General features: G+C 26.8%; 2 protein-coding genes across 3 annotated transcripts in view; both read right to left on the reverse strand.

The window, feature by feature from the left end:
- Nucleotides 1–1,810: 1,810 nt before the first annotated feature.
- LOC100203453 (UPF0587 protein v1g245604) lies at nt 1,811–11,572 on the reverse strand. 2 transcript variants are annotated; one of them, XM_065817309.1, is made up of 9 exons: nt 11,431–11,572; nt 11,163–11,186; nt 10,892–10,975; nt 10,593–10,649; nt 10,384–10,465; nt 8,890–8,921; nt 5,744–5,821; nt 4,789–4,848; nt 1,811–1,935 (listed from the first exon to the last, which is right to left on the reverse strand). In XM_065817309.1, the coding sequence occupies exons 2-9, from the start codon at nt 11,166–11,168 to the stop codon at nt 1,855–1,857; spliced, it is 480 nt and encodes a 159-aa protein (XP_065673381.1). In that variant the 5' UTR covers nt 11,169–11,186; nt 11,431–11,572; the 3' UTR covers nt 1,811–1,854. The 2 variants fall into 2 exon arrangements, with proteins under 2 accessions (XP_065673381.1, XP_065673382.1); XM_065817310.1 differs by lacking the exon at nt 11,431–11,572 and having other exon boundaries at nt 11,163–11,227.
- Nucleotides 11,573–13,437: 1,865 nt separating this feature from the next.
- Nucleotides 13,438–16,377, reverse strand: part of LOC100199860 (delta(3,5)-Delta(2,4)-dienoyl-CoA isomerase, mitochondrial) — a 70,332-nt gene continuing 67,392 nt past the window's right edge. Inside the window, exon 8 of the mRNA XM_065818497.1 lies at nt 13,438–13,622. Coding sequence (XP_065674569.1) covers nt 13,515–13,622 — 108 coding nt within the window. The 3' untranslated portion in view covers nt 13,438–13,514. The remainder of the gene's footprint in view (nt 13,623–16,377) is intronic.

Here is a 16,377-nt window from a genome sequence, read left to right on the forward strand (position 1 = left end):
TATCACTTAAACTATCAGTCTTGAAGAACGATGTTATTGATGCAGAACTTGCTTATGCTTTCAAAGCATTTTTGTGTCTCTCCGTTGTTAAATGCTTGGTGATGTCTGTCCTTCCGCCATTTGCAACAGAAAATTTAGTCAAACAATCTCCGCATCTAACTTTTTCACCACTTTCATAAACTTTCTTCAGAAAAGGAAATTCATTCTTCAGAGTTTTATTAAAATGGCACTTTCTTTTCGACATTTTGACTTTAATAAGGGATTTTTTTTTACTTTAAGTTAAAGTAAAAGTTTAACACTAAAAAACCCTCTGTCACGAAGTAGAAACTTCGTAAAAGTGGAAAGTACCAAACCAGCAAAAACAAAAGTAAAGTACTGCCTTATCATGTCTGCTACCACTGCCATTTCTGCCAGCACTGCCTAAAATTGCAAGAAAATAGTAAAAATTGAATGGAGAAGTTAGAGTTGCCAAGTCAACATTTTTCTCTTTGCTTTATTTTTTAGTTTTTGTCAAAATGATATTTTTTTCTTTTTTGTTATGGTTTTTTAATATCAGGACATTTTGACACCTAATCAAGACAGACCCTTCAAATCAGGACAGTCCTGATGAAAATCAGGACTATGGTAGCCCTAGTTATTGAAGACTTTGAACAAAGAATAATATTTAACAACACGGGAACTTTCTCAGGCGAGCAGTCAGAATCTGACGATGTAGTAGAAGTAATGTTAGAAGAACAAACTAAGCCCGTTAATGCAAAAATTGGAGAACAAGTCAATTGAATTTATCGTCCAATATACCGTCCAGCTCAACTCTACAAATAATAATTCGGAGCCTAATTTCAAATATTAAATCCGAATTAAAATTCTATGAAGAGAATGGTATTCGTGGAAAAAAAGACTCGGACACGCAGCTTTAAGTTAACTCTGTTTCCTCAAGGCATATTTTAGGCAAATTAAACAATAATTTTATTTTTTTTTTATTATTAAATGATGTACCAAATTAGAAAATTTCTGTACTTATTGAATTTTAAATTTCATTTTTATTTTTTTATCTTAAATAAGTTATTTGTATTATTTGGTTAGACATAAAAATAATTAATTTCGAATTCTAATTTTTTTGTTTTTGTCAAAATTTGCATTCGCTAGCCACAAGCCGTTGTACGCACGTTATGTTTTGTTTTATGTTTGTATTTAGTATAAAATTGGCTTCCTCATATTTCTTAATATTCACCAAATGGTTTTGCGATTGCAATTAAATTTTTTTGCGACTTTCATAGCAAATGTAATAAGACTTTCTACTTTGGAGTTACTAATATGAGATATTTTACCAAAAATAATTATTAAATGATATGTCGATTAGTGAATGATAGCTATTTTTATCACGTGGTCTTGACATGCTCTGATATTGGGGTGATTGAATCAAAAAAAAAAAAAAAAAAAAATCTCCTAGCAAATTATTTTTGTTAATACAAAAAAAATTTTTAAAACTCAGACGCTATTTTTTGGAAAAAAATTTTTTTTTATATTTTATCAACAAATAAATTAAAGTTTAATTATTAATTATTTTTAATATTATATTATATATTATATTATATTATATTATATTATATTATATTATATATATATATATATATATATATATATATATATATATATATATATATATATAATATTATATATATAATTCTACACTCTACGCAAGAGTTTTAAATAAAGTTTTTTAACTTATAAAATACATATAAAAACAAAAATAAAACAAATAAAAATAAAAAGATGTTACGGCTTTAGAAGAAGTAAAAAAAAACCAATATAATTTTAAACTTGTAAGTAAAATTTATAATTTTAAGAAATTAGCTATGCTTTTATAAACCGGGATTCGATTTCATAAACGCCAACACTTTGGCCAGCTTTTTCATCAAAATCACACCAATCTCCCTATAAATAAAAATATAAGATATCTTAAGTTTCCACCCTAGCTAACTCTAATTATAAAAAAATGAAAATTAAAAAAAAATTGTTCATAAATATAATAAAAATGTTCTAATAAAATTAACATTTATTACTAATAACATACAAAATAATGTTAGCTTGAAAGATCGGCTTTCTTTAAAAGAATTCTTTTTTTAAAAGACTCTCAGCTACTTCAATCTCATTTTATTTATCTCAGACAACTAGGATAAATTGCACCTTAAAATTAACAAACAATCTTATGTATATAAACATATACAGAAAAATCTTGTAAATCGGACTATGAATTAATCGAACTTAAACTTCAAGTCGGACAGATTTTCAATTCCACTTGAATTCTCTCTACCAACTTAGTATCAAACCATCCGCTTAAGTTGTACCCTGAGGTTCCCATCAGCAGAAAACTTCGCTTAATAAAGGTTTATGTAATCCAATTTGCATAAATGAGCATAATATGCAATTATAAAAATTCGAACTTTCAAAAAATAAGATTTACTTCATGCAATGCTATTGCATCATGACATTGTACCGCATAAGAGCAAATTAAAACCCTAAAACAAAAATCTGCTTATGCTAAGGTTAAGATAATACCTATGAAATAGCGACTACTTGAAAGTAAACAACTTAGCCGATAATAGTCTCGTTACGACTTCTATACATTTTGATTATAATGAAAATGAGTTTGATTTATTTCATATAGCTTCCATCAAAAATTATGCATTCGAAAGGTAAAAAATGTAAATGAGACAAGTGAAAATAAATGAGACAAGAATTGATTAGGCTGACTAGGCTAACTGCAGCTAACAAGCGTGCAAAAAAAGTTGTAAGTTGTTGAGAAATCAAACAAACCTTACTGCTTTTAAGGAATTAGATAATTAGCACTGCATGCTAAAATCAATCACACTCTGATTTCTTCTTTTAAATAAAACTTCCTGCTTGTATATCATGGATCAAGGAGCCACTCGATCTTTAAACTGTAATTACCACACTCATTTAACTAACTAAATAAATGACGCTATTGACAACGAAAAACAAGGTTATTTAATCTTTATACTTAAAGCTATAAAAATGTTTACTCTTTCTTTAAATAAAGCTTCAGAAACCACTACTATTATATGCTTTAGCACAGCAAGCACAGCAAAGCACGATGACCGTAAAGAGTATATTTGGATTTTAATTTCATCTACAGCAACCAATAATAATACCAATACTAGAATGTATGTCCATCAAAATTAATTCTCAATAAAAAATAGACAAAATAACTTACGCAAAACTATTGTTATAAAAAGATATAGTCTGAAACCACGATAAAAAGCGGTTTTCTGTTTTCTGACTTTTAAAACTTTTTTATCTATAATTTTAGAAAGTATCCGCACCCGATTTTTAATAAACCAATTTTATAGACATCTAAGCTACAAACCAATTACAAAAATAAAGCGTGGGGAAGCGTGGGTGACTACTAAAAATAATGGTAAACTTTAAGATTTTTTATTTTCTAGCTCATTTTGTAGTTTAATTAATTATTAGTAAACAAAACCATAATTAAAAATATGAATTTGTTCCAAAATCTCCATAACATGATGCTTTCAAAAATGTATAACACTTTATACTTATTCATAAAAAGTTTTATAGAAAATAACTTTTAAAGTGATGAAGCAAATGAGTTTCAATTGTAGATTTACAAAAATATGAAACAGTTGGGCTTCAAATATTACCTTTTTACATAAGATTTGCTGAAATCTCTACGTTATAGTAAAGATTAACTATTAAATAAAATTAAAATATAATTTCTGCAGTGAAATTGAAATTTGAGCAAAAAACACTTGTGGTACGTTTTTGGAGTACTATTTTCCACTGTGCGCCGCCAGCATTTTTTGGTCTTTGAGATAGCTAACTTCCAGACATGGAGCAAACTCCAAACATTTATACGCTTATACTTATGTCAAATAAGGATGCTTTGAAAAAAATTGCGATGAATGGAGCTTGGAAACAAAAAAGCCCTAAAATTTTGCCCTTTCCCTGCCCCAAACGTGAGAGCAACAAGTTAATGAAATATTTTTTGTACTATTTTCAACTAGACTTATATTCATTGATAAATTTTAAATTTCATAATAAAATATTTTAGTGTTCAAAAATTATGTTTAAAAGTTTAAACCCCCTCAATTTGAGGGGGTTGCAAATTTTTTATTTCATAATTTTTATTTCATAATACATTTTTTATTTCATAATTTTTAAACGCTGAGAGATAATACTATGAAACTTAAAATTTATTGGTGAATATGAGTCTAGTTGAAAATAGTACAAAAAATATTTCATCAACTTGTTGCTCTCACATTTGGGGCAAGGAGGGGGCAAATTTTTTTGGGTGTTTTTGTTCCCAAGTTCCAATCATCGCAATTTTTTGCAAAGCATCCTAATTTGACAGAAGTATAACATACAAAATGTTTGGAGTTTGCTCCATGTCTGGAAGTAAGCTCTCTCAAAGACCAAAAAATGCTGGTAGTACCTTTGTATGGCAGTATAAATTTTATACTTGGGAATTACACCCTACCCCCTGAAAAAGTATAAAGGCTGCACTCTTAATCTTAAAACATTTTGAACACCATCCTAGTTATATTTTTTTTTGTTATTTATTCTTTATTCGACTTTATTAATTTGAACCTTTGGAAAAAAAAATTCTTGAAAACGTTTTGTGAAAAGTAAAAATTACTTAATTATATATTTCTTAGATATTTTAAATTTTGTGAAACATCACAGTGAACAATAAGTTTGGAACTTAAAATTTTCAAAATGTATATATATTTACACATCTATGCTTACCTCTGTTAAATCAACATTAAATTTGGTAGAGGTTTCTGCTCCTTTGGCCACCCATCCAGTCTAAAAATTGAAAGAAAAAAAAATTAATAAAAAAAAAAATACTTTGAAGTTTATATCAACTAAAATCCTGACAGTTTTAAAAACTTAATATTTTTAGGATAGAAACCTGCCATATCTCATGCCATAAAGAGTATTTTTGTGAAGAAATACTCATTACAAGAAAACAATTCCAATGTAATTTTATGACTGAATAGCTCATAGCAGTTAATTATAAGTTAACTATATGTTTGAAATTTTGAAGTGTATAAGTTAGAATTTTTGTACTGAAATGCAAAAAAAATAAATAAATTGTGAAAACAAATCAAACAATATGATAACAATAGTTTTTTTTTCAAAACAACAGTTTTCAACGAAACTAAAAAAATCGTGTGCATGATCATGATTTGCAAATAATTATGTATAATGCAAATCATGAACAGTCATGATTTGCATTAACGCAAATCATGAACAGTCATGATTTGCATTATACATAATGCAGTATTATGATGTGCATAGTGCAATAGTAACATAGTACAGCAGGCCCGTAGGAACAAAAATTATATTGGGGGGGGGGGGGGGAAATGCAGTACTACCCCGAAATAGTTTTAAGGACCTTTTTTTTTAAGTCATTTTCTTTAAAATTATTTATTTGAAAAATTATTGGGGGGAGGGGGCGGGGCAAATGGCCCTGCTGCCCCCACCGGTTGCTACGGGCCTGGTACAGTAGTAACAAAGTGCAGTAGTAACACAGTGCAGTAGTAACACAGTGTAGTAGAACCATGAAAGTGTCTTGTGAAGTTACTATTTCACGTATCAGGTAATAGTGTCAAGAAATGTTAAGTGTGTAATAGTGATATTTAATTATTATAATTGAATTAAACTATAGGAAATACAAATTAAAATGTCTATATTTTACCCTTGCAGAAAACTCATTCGGTTCCATGCCTCTGCAGTCAAATTGGACAATCGTTTTGAAAGCATTGCTATCCTCAAGCTACATACAAAATATATTTTAAATTATGTTGTAAAATAAAAATTTATGATCTAAAATATAACAGCATGTTTAAAGTGCACAACTGTTACAGATATTTTTACGTTAAATTTTATCAATATTAAATACTTTTGTAGTTTTAATAATCTTTACTATATGATGAAATTAATTTATTTTCTGATTTAATTTAATAGAATAAAAAATTTAATCAATCAAGTAAAAATTTAATCAAATCAAGTAAAAGCAAACCGGACACGATTCCCAAAAAGCTAAATAACTTTTTTTAATATTGAGAATTAGTAGGATTTTTTTTCCTGGAATATAGTTGTCTATTAAAACAACTATGCAGTGTAAAAAAAAAAAAAAAAATTAATTTCAAGTTTCTATGGAAAATAAGATTTTATTTTCCATAGAAACAATTTTTCGAAAAGCATAATGATATATTGTTTTGAGAGACAAGATTTACAAAGCCACGAACTGCAACTTGATTTTTCACAAGTTTTCTATAAAAATTGCATCTCTGGCTTTTCATTTTTGAAAAACTTTGGGCACTTTTTGTTCTTTTTTTTGGCTTTCTTGGCAGGAATTTCTACTTCTGCTGCTGCAATTTCAAAATAAGTTTGTTTTAATAGCTTTGCATCTTCTTCTTCTCTTAACTTGTTTAACCATACTTCTTCTGTAAAAGCTTGACCAACCACTGTTCTTGCATTTCTGACTTTCTTTGCAAGATGCTTGTAAGCGTTTTGGAAGTGAAATTGCTTCAAGAGAGCTTTTTCAAAACTGATGTTTACACTTCTTGAGAAGTTAAATTTAAAGTTGAAATTGAAGTTGGAGTTGTAGGCAGAATTAAGGTTTGCGCTTGTTGAGCAGTTTGAGGCATAGAACTTAGGCTGCGTGGTGATGTTGTAACTGCTGATGATGTTATTAAGGTGTTATTAAAAGTTCAACAAATTTGTAATTTTGATTTGTCAATGTTTTCTTGATTTAATTGAAAGAGCCTAGTGTTTTCAAAACCAGTAATAACTTGAGTATGAGCTGCAGAATGTGAGATGAATAGGCGGGAATGCAAATTAGTGTTATATTGTTTTCTTTACACTTAAAGGCTACACTTAGTGACATGTGTGTGCTGTGGCCATCCAAAAGTAAAATATGTTGACCACCATTTTGAATGTGAGGAATAAACATTTCATCGAGCCACTGCAAAAATTGATGACTTTCCATCCAACCAGATGGTGATGTTGTGTAAAGTGTATTTGGTAGGCCTTCCTTTAATCCAATCATCATAGAGTCGGTTCTTTAATTTGTAAACAACAAAAGGTGGTAGAAGGAATCCGTCATCATTAACACAATTAAGAACAGTGTAGTTTATTTTTACATTATTTTCAGTTAATACTAGTAACTCTTTGCACCTCTTCTGGTAATTACTTTCGCATCGCCTTTATCACCATTGAAACCAGTTTCACCACAATTCCACAATGCATTGCTTTATTAAAACCTATTTTTGCTAAATCAAAATGTTTTTTCAAAACATTAAAATAACAGGCAATAATTTCTGGTGTGCTTGAATCTGCTATTAAAGTTGCAATGTTTGTAGTTGTTCTTTTGCTTAGTTCTGAGTGCCATCGACTCATAAATTCTTTGTACCATTTGCGACCAGGCATTCCATTTTTAAACAAACATGTTTCATTATTTTCAGTTAAATAGTCTCTCACTAAAGTTTGAACTTGATCTAATTGTCTACCAAAGTGCCAATAGCCAAGCATCTAATGAAGGTGAACCAAGGTTAACTCAATAAAAGGGCTCAATTTTGTTGCATAGCTACTACCAACTACTAAAGTCTTATTTGATTTTCGGTCGGAAAATGTTGAACTTGGTATGCGGTAGAATTGAGCTGTGCCTCTTAAGCTCAACTAGCCATTTTCAATCTTATTCAATGTGATTTTTGTCTCCTCAGTGTAAGGCTTCTTGTTTGTTTTATTTTTTGCCATTATAAGTTTAGTAAATTCAATTGAGTTACAGATTTTTGAAATTGAGGAAACTTTTGTGGTTACTATGTGTACTTTTGCACTTCAACTTCAACAGTATAAGTGCAAAAGTACAAAATTAATGCGAAAGTGTAAAAACTTAAAAATCCCAAATGAAAAAAATTCAGTCAGTGTGAAAAAATAATAAAATAAATCAATTTTAACATAATAGAAAAATTCAACTAGAGTAAAAAAATAATGAACAGATTAACCTATTAAACTTTATTTGATTATAGGGTGGATTTATTGTGTCCGGTTTAAGGTGAAAACTGAAGAAAATCTTATTTCCGTCATAACTTTTTAATGGAGTAAGATTATGAAAATCTAAAACTATTTTTGAAATTAGCAAAAAATTTCCATCAAAATAGCTTCCTTTGTTTTTAAATTACCTTTTTAAATCTTTCATGCTAAGAACCTAATTTCCTAAAAAAATTTGATTTTTAGGGTTAGATTTTGTTTTAACTTAAATATCTTATTAAAGCAATCACATGAATATTTATTTTTTGAAATTTTATAACTTTTCACACTAAAAATTATCTATGCACTTTTTTTGCTTTTTGTTTTCTATGCACTTTTATCTTTGGAGGAATTTCAAGTAATTGTGGGGTAATTCTAAATACAAAATCTTTATGAGCATTTATATATAACCAACTCATATTGGTATATATGACTGATACATATTGGTATATATGACTGATACATATTGGTATATATGACTGATACATATTGGTATATATGACTGATACATATTGGTATATATGACTGATACATATTGGTATATATGACTGATACATATTGGTATATATGACTGATACATATTGGTATATATGAGTCATATAAATCAAAAAAAATCTTAATAACAAAGATTTATGAACATAGATTTATGAAATTTAAATAATAATTTTTTCTTTTCTTTTTTTTTTTTTAGACAAAAAATATCTTTGTATTTTTTTTTCAAAAGTAATTAATTTACTATTTAACTATTTAATTTACTTTTTTTTTTTTAAATAATTTTAAATAACAATTATTATAACAATTTAAACTTACATTGTATGATGTTATTGTATCCTTTAAAATATCTGCCAAAAAAAAAAAAAAAAAAAAAAAATTTGATTAAAAAATACAAATTAGCAAATTAATTAGCATAAATTGTATGACTAGTAATGGAGCTGATATTTAATTGGGAACAAGGTCAAGTTTGATAAAATATAGCCACCCAAGACTTACTATTTACTATTCTATCGATATAACTTTAAAAAAATAAAACCATTACAAATAATAATAATACACTTCAACAACATTATTTTTATTTATGACACAAGTTTATATCTTTAATTAAGACACTTCAAACGTTTTTTCATGATAATAACTTTAATATGTATGAAGTCAATATTCTTTGATTTTAAGTTTATTTTCACAAAGAAATTTGATTTGAAAGATTTGGAATAAAAATTAACAAAAATGACGACAAAAAAGGAAGTTGTTAAAAAATTATACCTGAAATTTATTTATAAAATATGGCATAAGATATAGCTTCATGTTTTCAATTTATAAGATAGCTTCATAATAAGATATAGCTTCATGCCACTATGCCAAAAACATGGTTACATGGCGCAATGATAAAAACACTAAATTCATAGACCCTCTGAGTCCTGAGTTAAGACTGAGCAATTCTAGGTTAATACTAAGTATAATTGGTCAAAGTGCAACTTTTACAAGTTATACACTAAAGGTTTAAAAACTTTTTTCTTTAAGTAGCAGTTTCTCCTTTTGTATAATCATCAGAAACACTGTCAAATCTCAAAAAATTATAATAAGATTTGTTTCACAAGAAGTTTAAAAACTTCCTGTGAAACAAATCTTTTTATAATTTTATATACTTAATTTTCAACTTCTGCAGTATTTATAAACAGGTTACACTGTATTTTGTAAAAATAATTGTAAAAAACCTCTTTAGAATAGGTATAATTTTATTTTGGTCATTTGTTTTTTATACCTTTTTAAAAGGTTTTAACTTTTAGGTCTGCATTAAGATATTAATTCTGATTTTTTATTTTATCGATTTTCTTGATTTAAATTAGTAATTACTTTAAATTTTTCTTGCAAACTTTATTCTGGCATATTAGTTCCAAATAATTTGTAATTTTGGCAAATTACAAATTATTTGGAACTAAAAATATTCTAGACGCTGTAAATGGAATTATAAGAGCTTATATTAGAATAGTCCAGTTTAAATAAAATGCAACTTTTTTTTAAGAATCCAAATATATTTTGACAAGATAATCTCTTTTGAGTAATTTTTGCACAATAAAAGATTGCTTATGGGTAGCATAATGTTTTTTTTATTCAACCTCAATAGGATGATATACTGTTTATCAAGATCATTTTGTGAGAAAAATGAAATAGCCTGCTGCTACAGTACATACATCAACTATCTTATACTATATGCTGTCGCATCGAGTGAGCTTGGACTGGGGCAGCAATCTTTTTTAAAAGCCAATATTTATATCTATGAAAGTATTTAAAATAAATTATACTGACCAATTGAGTTTTCCCTTGAGCACAGTTTACATTTAGATACAAGACTAGCTTGACCACGACCTCCTTTTAATGGGCTACTTTCCTATGTAAAAATTCCATATAATAAATTAAGAATTAAAAAATAAAATTAGTAGAAAGAATGTTTTTGAATAAAATTTATCAGAACATTAATAGATTGTAAATAGAATAAACTATTTAAAACAAGTTACCAAAAGTGACAAATAAACAAACGCTTTTGACTCTTCTTGGCAGTTTGAACATTTAACCTTAAGTATAAAAATTGGAAAAATTTAAAAAGAAATATGAACAAAAAGAGAAAATTAAAATATTAAAATATTTAATACCTAACAGTAAATTGCTATTAGAAATAAATAAAATTAAATAATACTATTCTATTTGAAATTATGTAAAATTATTATTTAAATTATTGTTATATTTTCAGCCAAAAAAATAAAGTTAAATTTAATTATCGATAGACTTGATTTTAAAATAATAAAAAAATGTATACCTTAACATACCAACGAAAATCTTCTCCCTCTGGTATCAAGTCGGTAAGATTTTCCAAATTTAATTTAAGTTGTAGTGCGATTTTCTATTATAGAAGACTTTTAGTGAAAACTTTATTTTAAAATAATAATTATAGTAATAAAAATAATAATAATAATTATCATTATTATCATTATTGTTATTAATTACTGAATAAATAACAACAAAACAAAACAAAAAAATCATCTTAAAAAATACTTTGTAACCAAAAAACTACATTTAAAACAACTTACAACCATTTCTGACAAACCTTTTGACTACAAAGCAAATTAAATTCTATATTACAGAACAGAAAACATTAGACACCATCAAGTATAGAAATATTTCAGGTTATTATATTAAAGCATCAAATAACAAGACATAAAAATTAAACCAGGAAATACATAACACAAAAATTAAACCAGCAAGTATATAACACAAAATTAAACCAGCAAGTTCATAACATAGATAATTATACATCATTAAGAGTTAAACATTTAAAATTTAAAAAAGCATTTATACCTTTAAAATAACTAAAAAACAAATGCAACTATGATGTTTGTGAAACTCAATATGTTAAAACTTTATATGTATCTCTTATTTTGTTACCAGTATGTTGTAATTTGTTGTGTACTATTTATTATGTACCTTGAAAAAAAGATACAAATAACATTTCATTACATAAAAAAATAAAAAAATATTTTATTCACAAATAATATTAAATTTTTAAATATAGTAATACTATTAAATTTTTATATGACCTTTATAAGATCTATAAAAAAATTGATGAAAAATATGCTGATATCTTTAAATATCAATTTTAACATGATACATGATATGATAAAAACTTATAGAAATTAAGATTTTTAAAAAATTTTTTTATTAAGAAAACATATATAAGATTTAATAATTTATATAGATATGTAGTATGAAAATAGAAATAAAAAAAAGTGAAAGTATGTAGTCAAAGCTGATACATCATATTAGTTTTACTCCAATTCCCATTTTAATTTACTTCATTCAACATATAGAAATATTTATTTTAATAATCAGCTTCAGACATGAAAAAAAATAATTGGTTCATCTAAAAATAATTAATTCCTCATTATGTTATGATAAACAAACTTAAACAATCTTTCACTTAGATTTACTAATAGTTTAAAACTAATCATAAGTAAATAAACCAAATGTTATACACCTCCACAGGGCTAAGTGAGTCACTACAGTTGAGGAGGCTAATTTATTGTGGTTACCTTCAATAGCAATAACCATAAAAATTATTATTATTATATAAAAATGATAATAACAATGTATGCAATGCAAATAACAACCTAATACAAATAATAACAATAGTATGTGATTTGTAAAATGTGCGCAATGTACATAGGTTGTTAGGAAAGTTTGTAGAATTCCCCTATAAAAAAAAAAAAAAAAAGTGTTTTTTTGAAATTTTGTTTAACTAAATATTCAAAATACTTTCCATCATTTTCTAAATAAATTTCTATCCCTTTCAACCCATTTGTCAAACCTTTTTTTATACTCTTCTTTAGGTATACTTTGAAGAAGCTTCGTTATGCGGTTATTTTGACTTTCAATGTCAGCATTATCATCAAGATTTTTTTTATTAAGTTGAATAGCCAATAATTGGATCTAAGTCTGGTGAGTATGACAGTGAAATAAGTCTGGTGAATATGCCAGTGAAATAAGTCTGGTGAGTATGGCAGGTGGCAAACTATTGTGATTCCAGCTTGGTTAAGATAATTTGAGACAGTTACATGGGGTCAAGCCTTATCATGGAGAAATTTAAATTTTTGAGGGCCTGTTTTAGATCTTTGCTCATTTATTTCGCATAAGAGGTTTCAAACAATTTCTTAAATAATATTGACATATTAGTTGGCATTGACACAGTAATTATGTCTTCCTTTTTAACATAACCCAAATGAACAATGTTTTGAAGAAGATGAGAACATGTTTTTTGGCTGAAATCTATCACATCTTACAATAGCTATTGGACCTTTGCCAACCCAACTAGCATTTGCCGACTTGTGTCCAACTTGTCTCAAATAAAACCATGATTCATTCCCTGCAATAATATCACATAGTTTCTATGGGGTGTTTTTGAAAAGAGCTAAATTTTCCTTACATTCCTCAACTCTATTCTTGCGATTTTGATTGGTTTTCTTTTTTAAGATGTGATTTTTTAAGATTGTGAATAACTTTGTTGATTGTAAAACAATTAATTGATGTCATGGCTTCAACTATACATGATAATTTTCTTCAATAATGACTTGCACACGTTTAACATTCTCAGCTGTATACATGGTTTTAGGGTTCCCTGAGTGAGAATTATCTTCAAGATCATCCTCTATATCATTATCTACTATAGCATATTTATTGCATTACAGAGTTTGAGTTAGAAAATTATTTTAAAAATTAAAAAAAAAGCTTAATTTAAACATTGTAAGTTTTTCTTCAACTTGCAATTGATTTTAATTTACAATTATATACAAATATAAAAGAATACAAAAAATCGTTGAAATATTTATTTGAAAATTTTGAATAAAAACACTATTTTAAAACTAAACATTTAAAATAAACTTTAAATATTAAAGTTTTGAATGCATATTTTCAAATACAGGAAGTGACTTTTCCATGGATGCCTTTCCAGCAACTATAAGATCTTTTGTTTGCAATAGTCCCATGTTCCAGGAGAGCTAAAAACAAATTTTATAAACTTTTTCTCTCTAAAGATACTGCAAATTAATAGTCCAGTAAAATTTAGTATCAGAAAAAAAGTCATAAAAACTTAACTAATAGAATTATTGAAAGTATTATAATCTATAGAAAGTTTATTCTTTCCTCGTTTAAGGGAAATATGGTTTTTCTTAATTTAGGAAAAATAGTTGTGACAAGGAGCTATAAAAACTATATTCCTTAAAAAAATTTCTTAAAATATAATACACTTTCAAGAAATGCTAGGTAATTTTTACAGAAACAAAAAAATCATTAATAATCTATTATCTCAGAGCAGATATGTTACATTATTAATCCATTATCTTAGAGCAGATATGCTACATTATACATGCATTAAAAATAAATAAATACATAGGTTTACCCACAGTAATTGTGTTTTGCCAGAATAATTGATGTTGGCAAAACACTTGTTCAGCTGCGCAACAAATTATTATATTATTAAAATTTTAAACTTTTATTAGTGGAATATTTCTTCATTTACATAATATGATTTTATTTTTTTCTTATAAATAGTTATTTTTTATCACTGATGATATTTAGAAGTATATTCTAAAGTTTAGAACCATAGTGGGAGAATGCTTAATTAACAAAACAATTACTGCATTTTGTTTCTTTTAATTTTAGTGTTCTTTCTGAAGTTTAGAAAGGAATTAAATTGCATAATAACACTGGTGCTCCTTGGATAATTATTTGTGCATTATAAAAAGGACCTTGAAATAGATTCTTTCTCTCATTTTCAGCCAATGCAAAATGTTAAACTCCTAGTCATTTACTTAATTGTCTTTTCTGGTTTTACATACTAGTCTTGCTGCACAATTTTGAACAGACTGCGGTTTTTTTAATAGTGTCTTTTCAATTCCAGACTAGAGTTGCAATAATCTAGCTGTGAAAATATTAGTGAACATACTATGGTGCACAAATCTTTGTGTGATAAAAAATTGTTTTATTTGGATATTTTATTTACTACATTGTAATAATTTTTAACAATATTATTTAATTGTATTTTTAAAACTAACTCATTGTTGAGTATTACACTTTAACTTATTGCAGAGTCAACAAATTTAATACATTTCTTGTTAACAAAAGTACCTTTAATAATAATATCTTTTTAATTGTTAGTTGATGCCATAACTTCTATTATGTTTTCGAAAAGTTTTTAATTGGTTAATGCATAAGAATGATTTACTCACCAATTTTTTGCATTATATTGAGATAATGGAAAGAATGCTTTTTGAGTTTAATGATCATCAGAGTATCCAAAAGTTTTAACATTGATTATGGTCAGATATTTGTAGTCTCATATTTGTATAGTGGTCTCATATAGATATTAAAGAGTTATTGACTCAGGACTCTACCTTGTGGTGCTCCATACTTTACATTTTGGTTCATGGAATATGAATTACCAATTTTAACTTTTGGGGTACAATTAACTAAAAATGATTCAAACCACTTTTGAGCTGAGTCAATTATACCTTTTTCACTAGTTAATAGCCCAAGTAGTTTTTGCTGATCAATAGTGTCAAATGTAGCACTTAGATCAAGCAACATTAGTATTGAAGGTGTATGTTTATCAATAGAGTTCAAACATATTATTGGTAAGCTAGTAAGTTAAAATGTTTCAGTAGAATGATGTTTTTTCTATCCATATTGATATTATATATAAAGATTGTCTGTTGTTATGTGCCTAGGTGGTTGTTCTATAATTTTTGAAGTTTTCAGTATCTGTGGCAGGGTCTAAATAACTTATTATCAATTCTAGCGATAGGTTTACTATTTAAATCCATATATGTATAAATGTTTGTAAATTATTCCTTAGTTGATACGCTGGAATCAGATCACAAGGAGAACATTTTAAACCAAATGACATGGTGATTTTGTAAATTTCTTTGTATATCGTTGGATCCAAATTTCTTAAAAACTGACCAATGTAATATGATGTGCTTTTCTTTGTTTGGGATATTTGAAAATTAGATCTGAATTTTCTGATTTTTTCAGTAAAATAATTATTTAGGCTGTTAGCTAGTTTTTTGTCTGAATCAGCTGATGGTAGTGCTGGATGGTAGTATATATTCTTGAGTTTTATCTAGTAGCTTGTTTATCATTGAGAATAGATTTTTACTTGAAATGTTTTTATTTAATAGGCTCAAAAAATAAGTTCTTTTTTATATATGTGCAATAATTATTGTTTTTTCTTGAGGAATATATATTCTTTTTTGTCACTTTCATTTTTTGTTCTCTTTAACTTTTTCTGCTTTTCTCAGTTTTGGCCTAAGCATTTATTCTCTGTAAAACCAAGGAGCAGTGTTCACTACTTTGAATATTTTAGTTTTCAAAAGGGCATGTTTTTGCACAATTTCTTTCATTACTTGATTATATATTGTTATTTTATCTTTCAGATTTCAAGTTGATGATATTTCTGATTTATTTAATAATATTTCATTGTTAAAGGAAACTATGTCTACTGCTTTTAAATTCCTGTTTTCAAATTCATGTAATAGTATGGCATACTTTTTTCCTATTTCTTGTTCTACTTTAAAATCAATGAGAAAATTCCAAATCTGTCACAGCTAGCACAATAACTGATATTTCATCTGGCTTATTAATTACTAGATCTAGTATGTGCCCCATTTTATCAGTTGGTTCTTTGAGTTGTGTAAGATTTAGATGTGTAAGATTTAGTACATTTAGTATTTCTTTAAAGCTTTTGTTGTTTTG

The sequence above is a fragment of the Hydra vulgaris genome, chromosome 14, assembly GCF_038396675.1.
Source record: "Hydra vulgaris chromosome 14, alternate assembly HydraT2T_AEP".
Taxonomy (NCBI): domain Eukaryota; kingdom Metazoa; phylum Cnidaria; class Hydrozoa; order Anthoathecata; family Hydridae; genus Hydra; species Hydra vulgaris.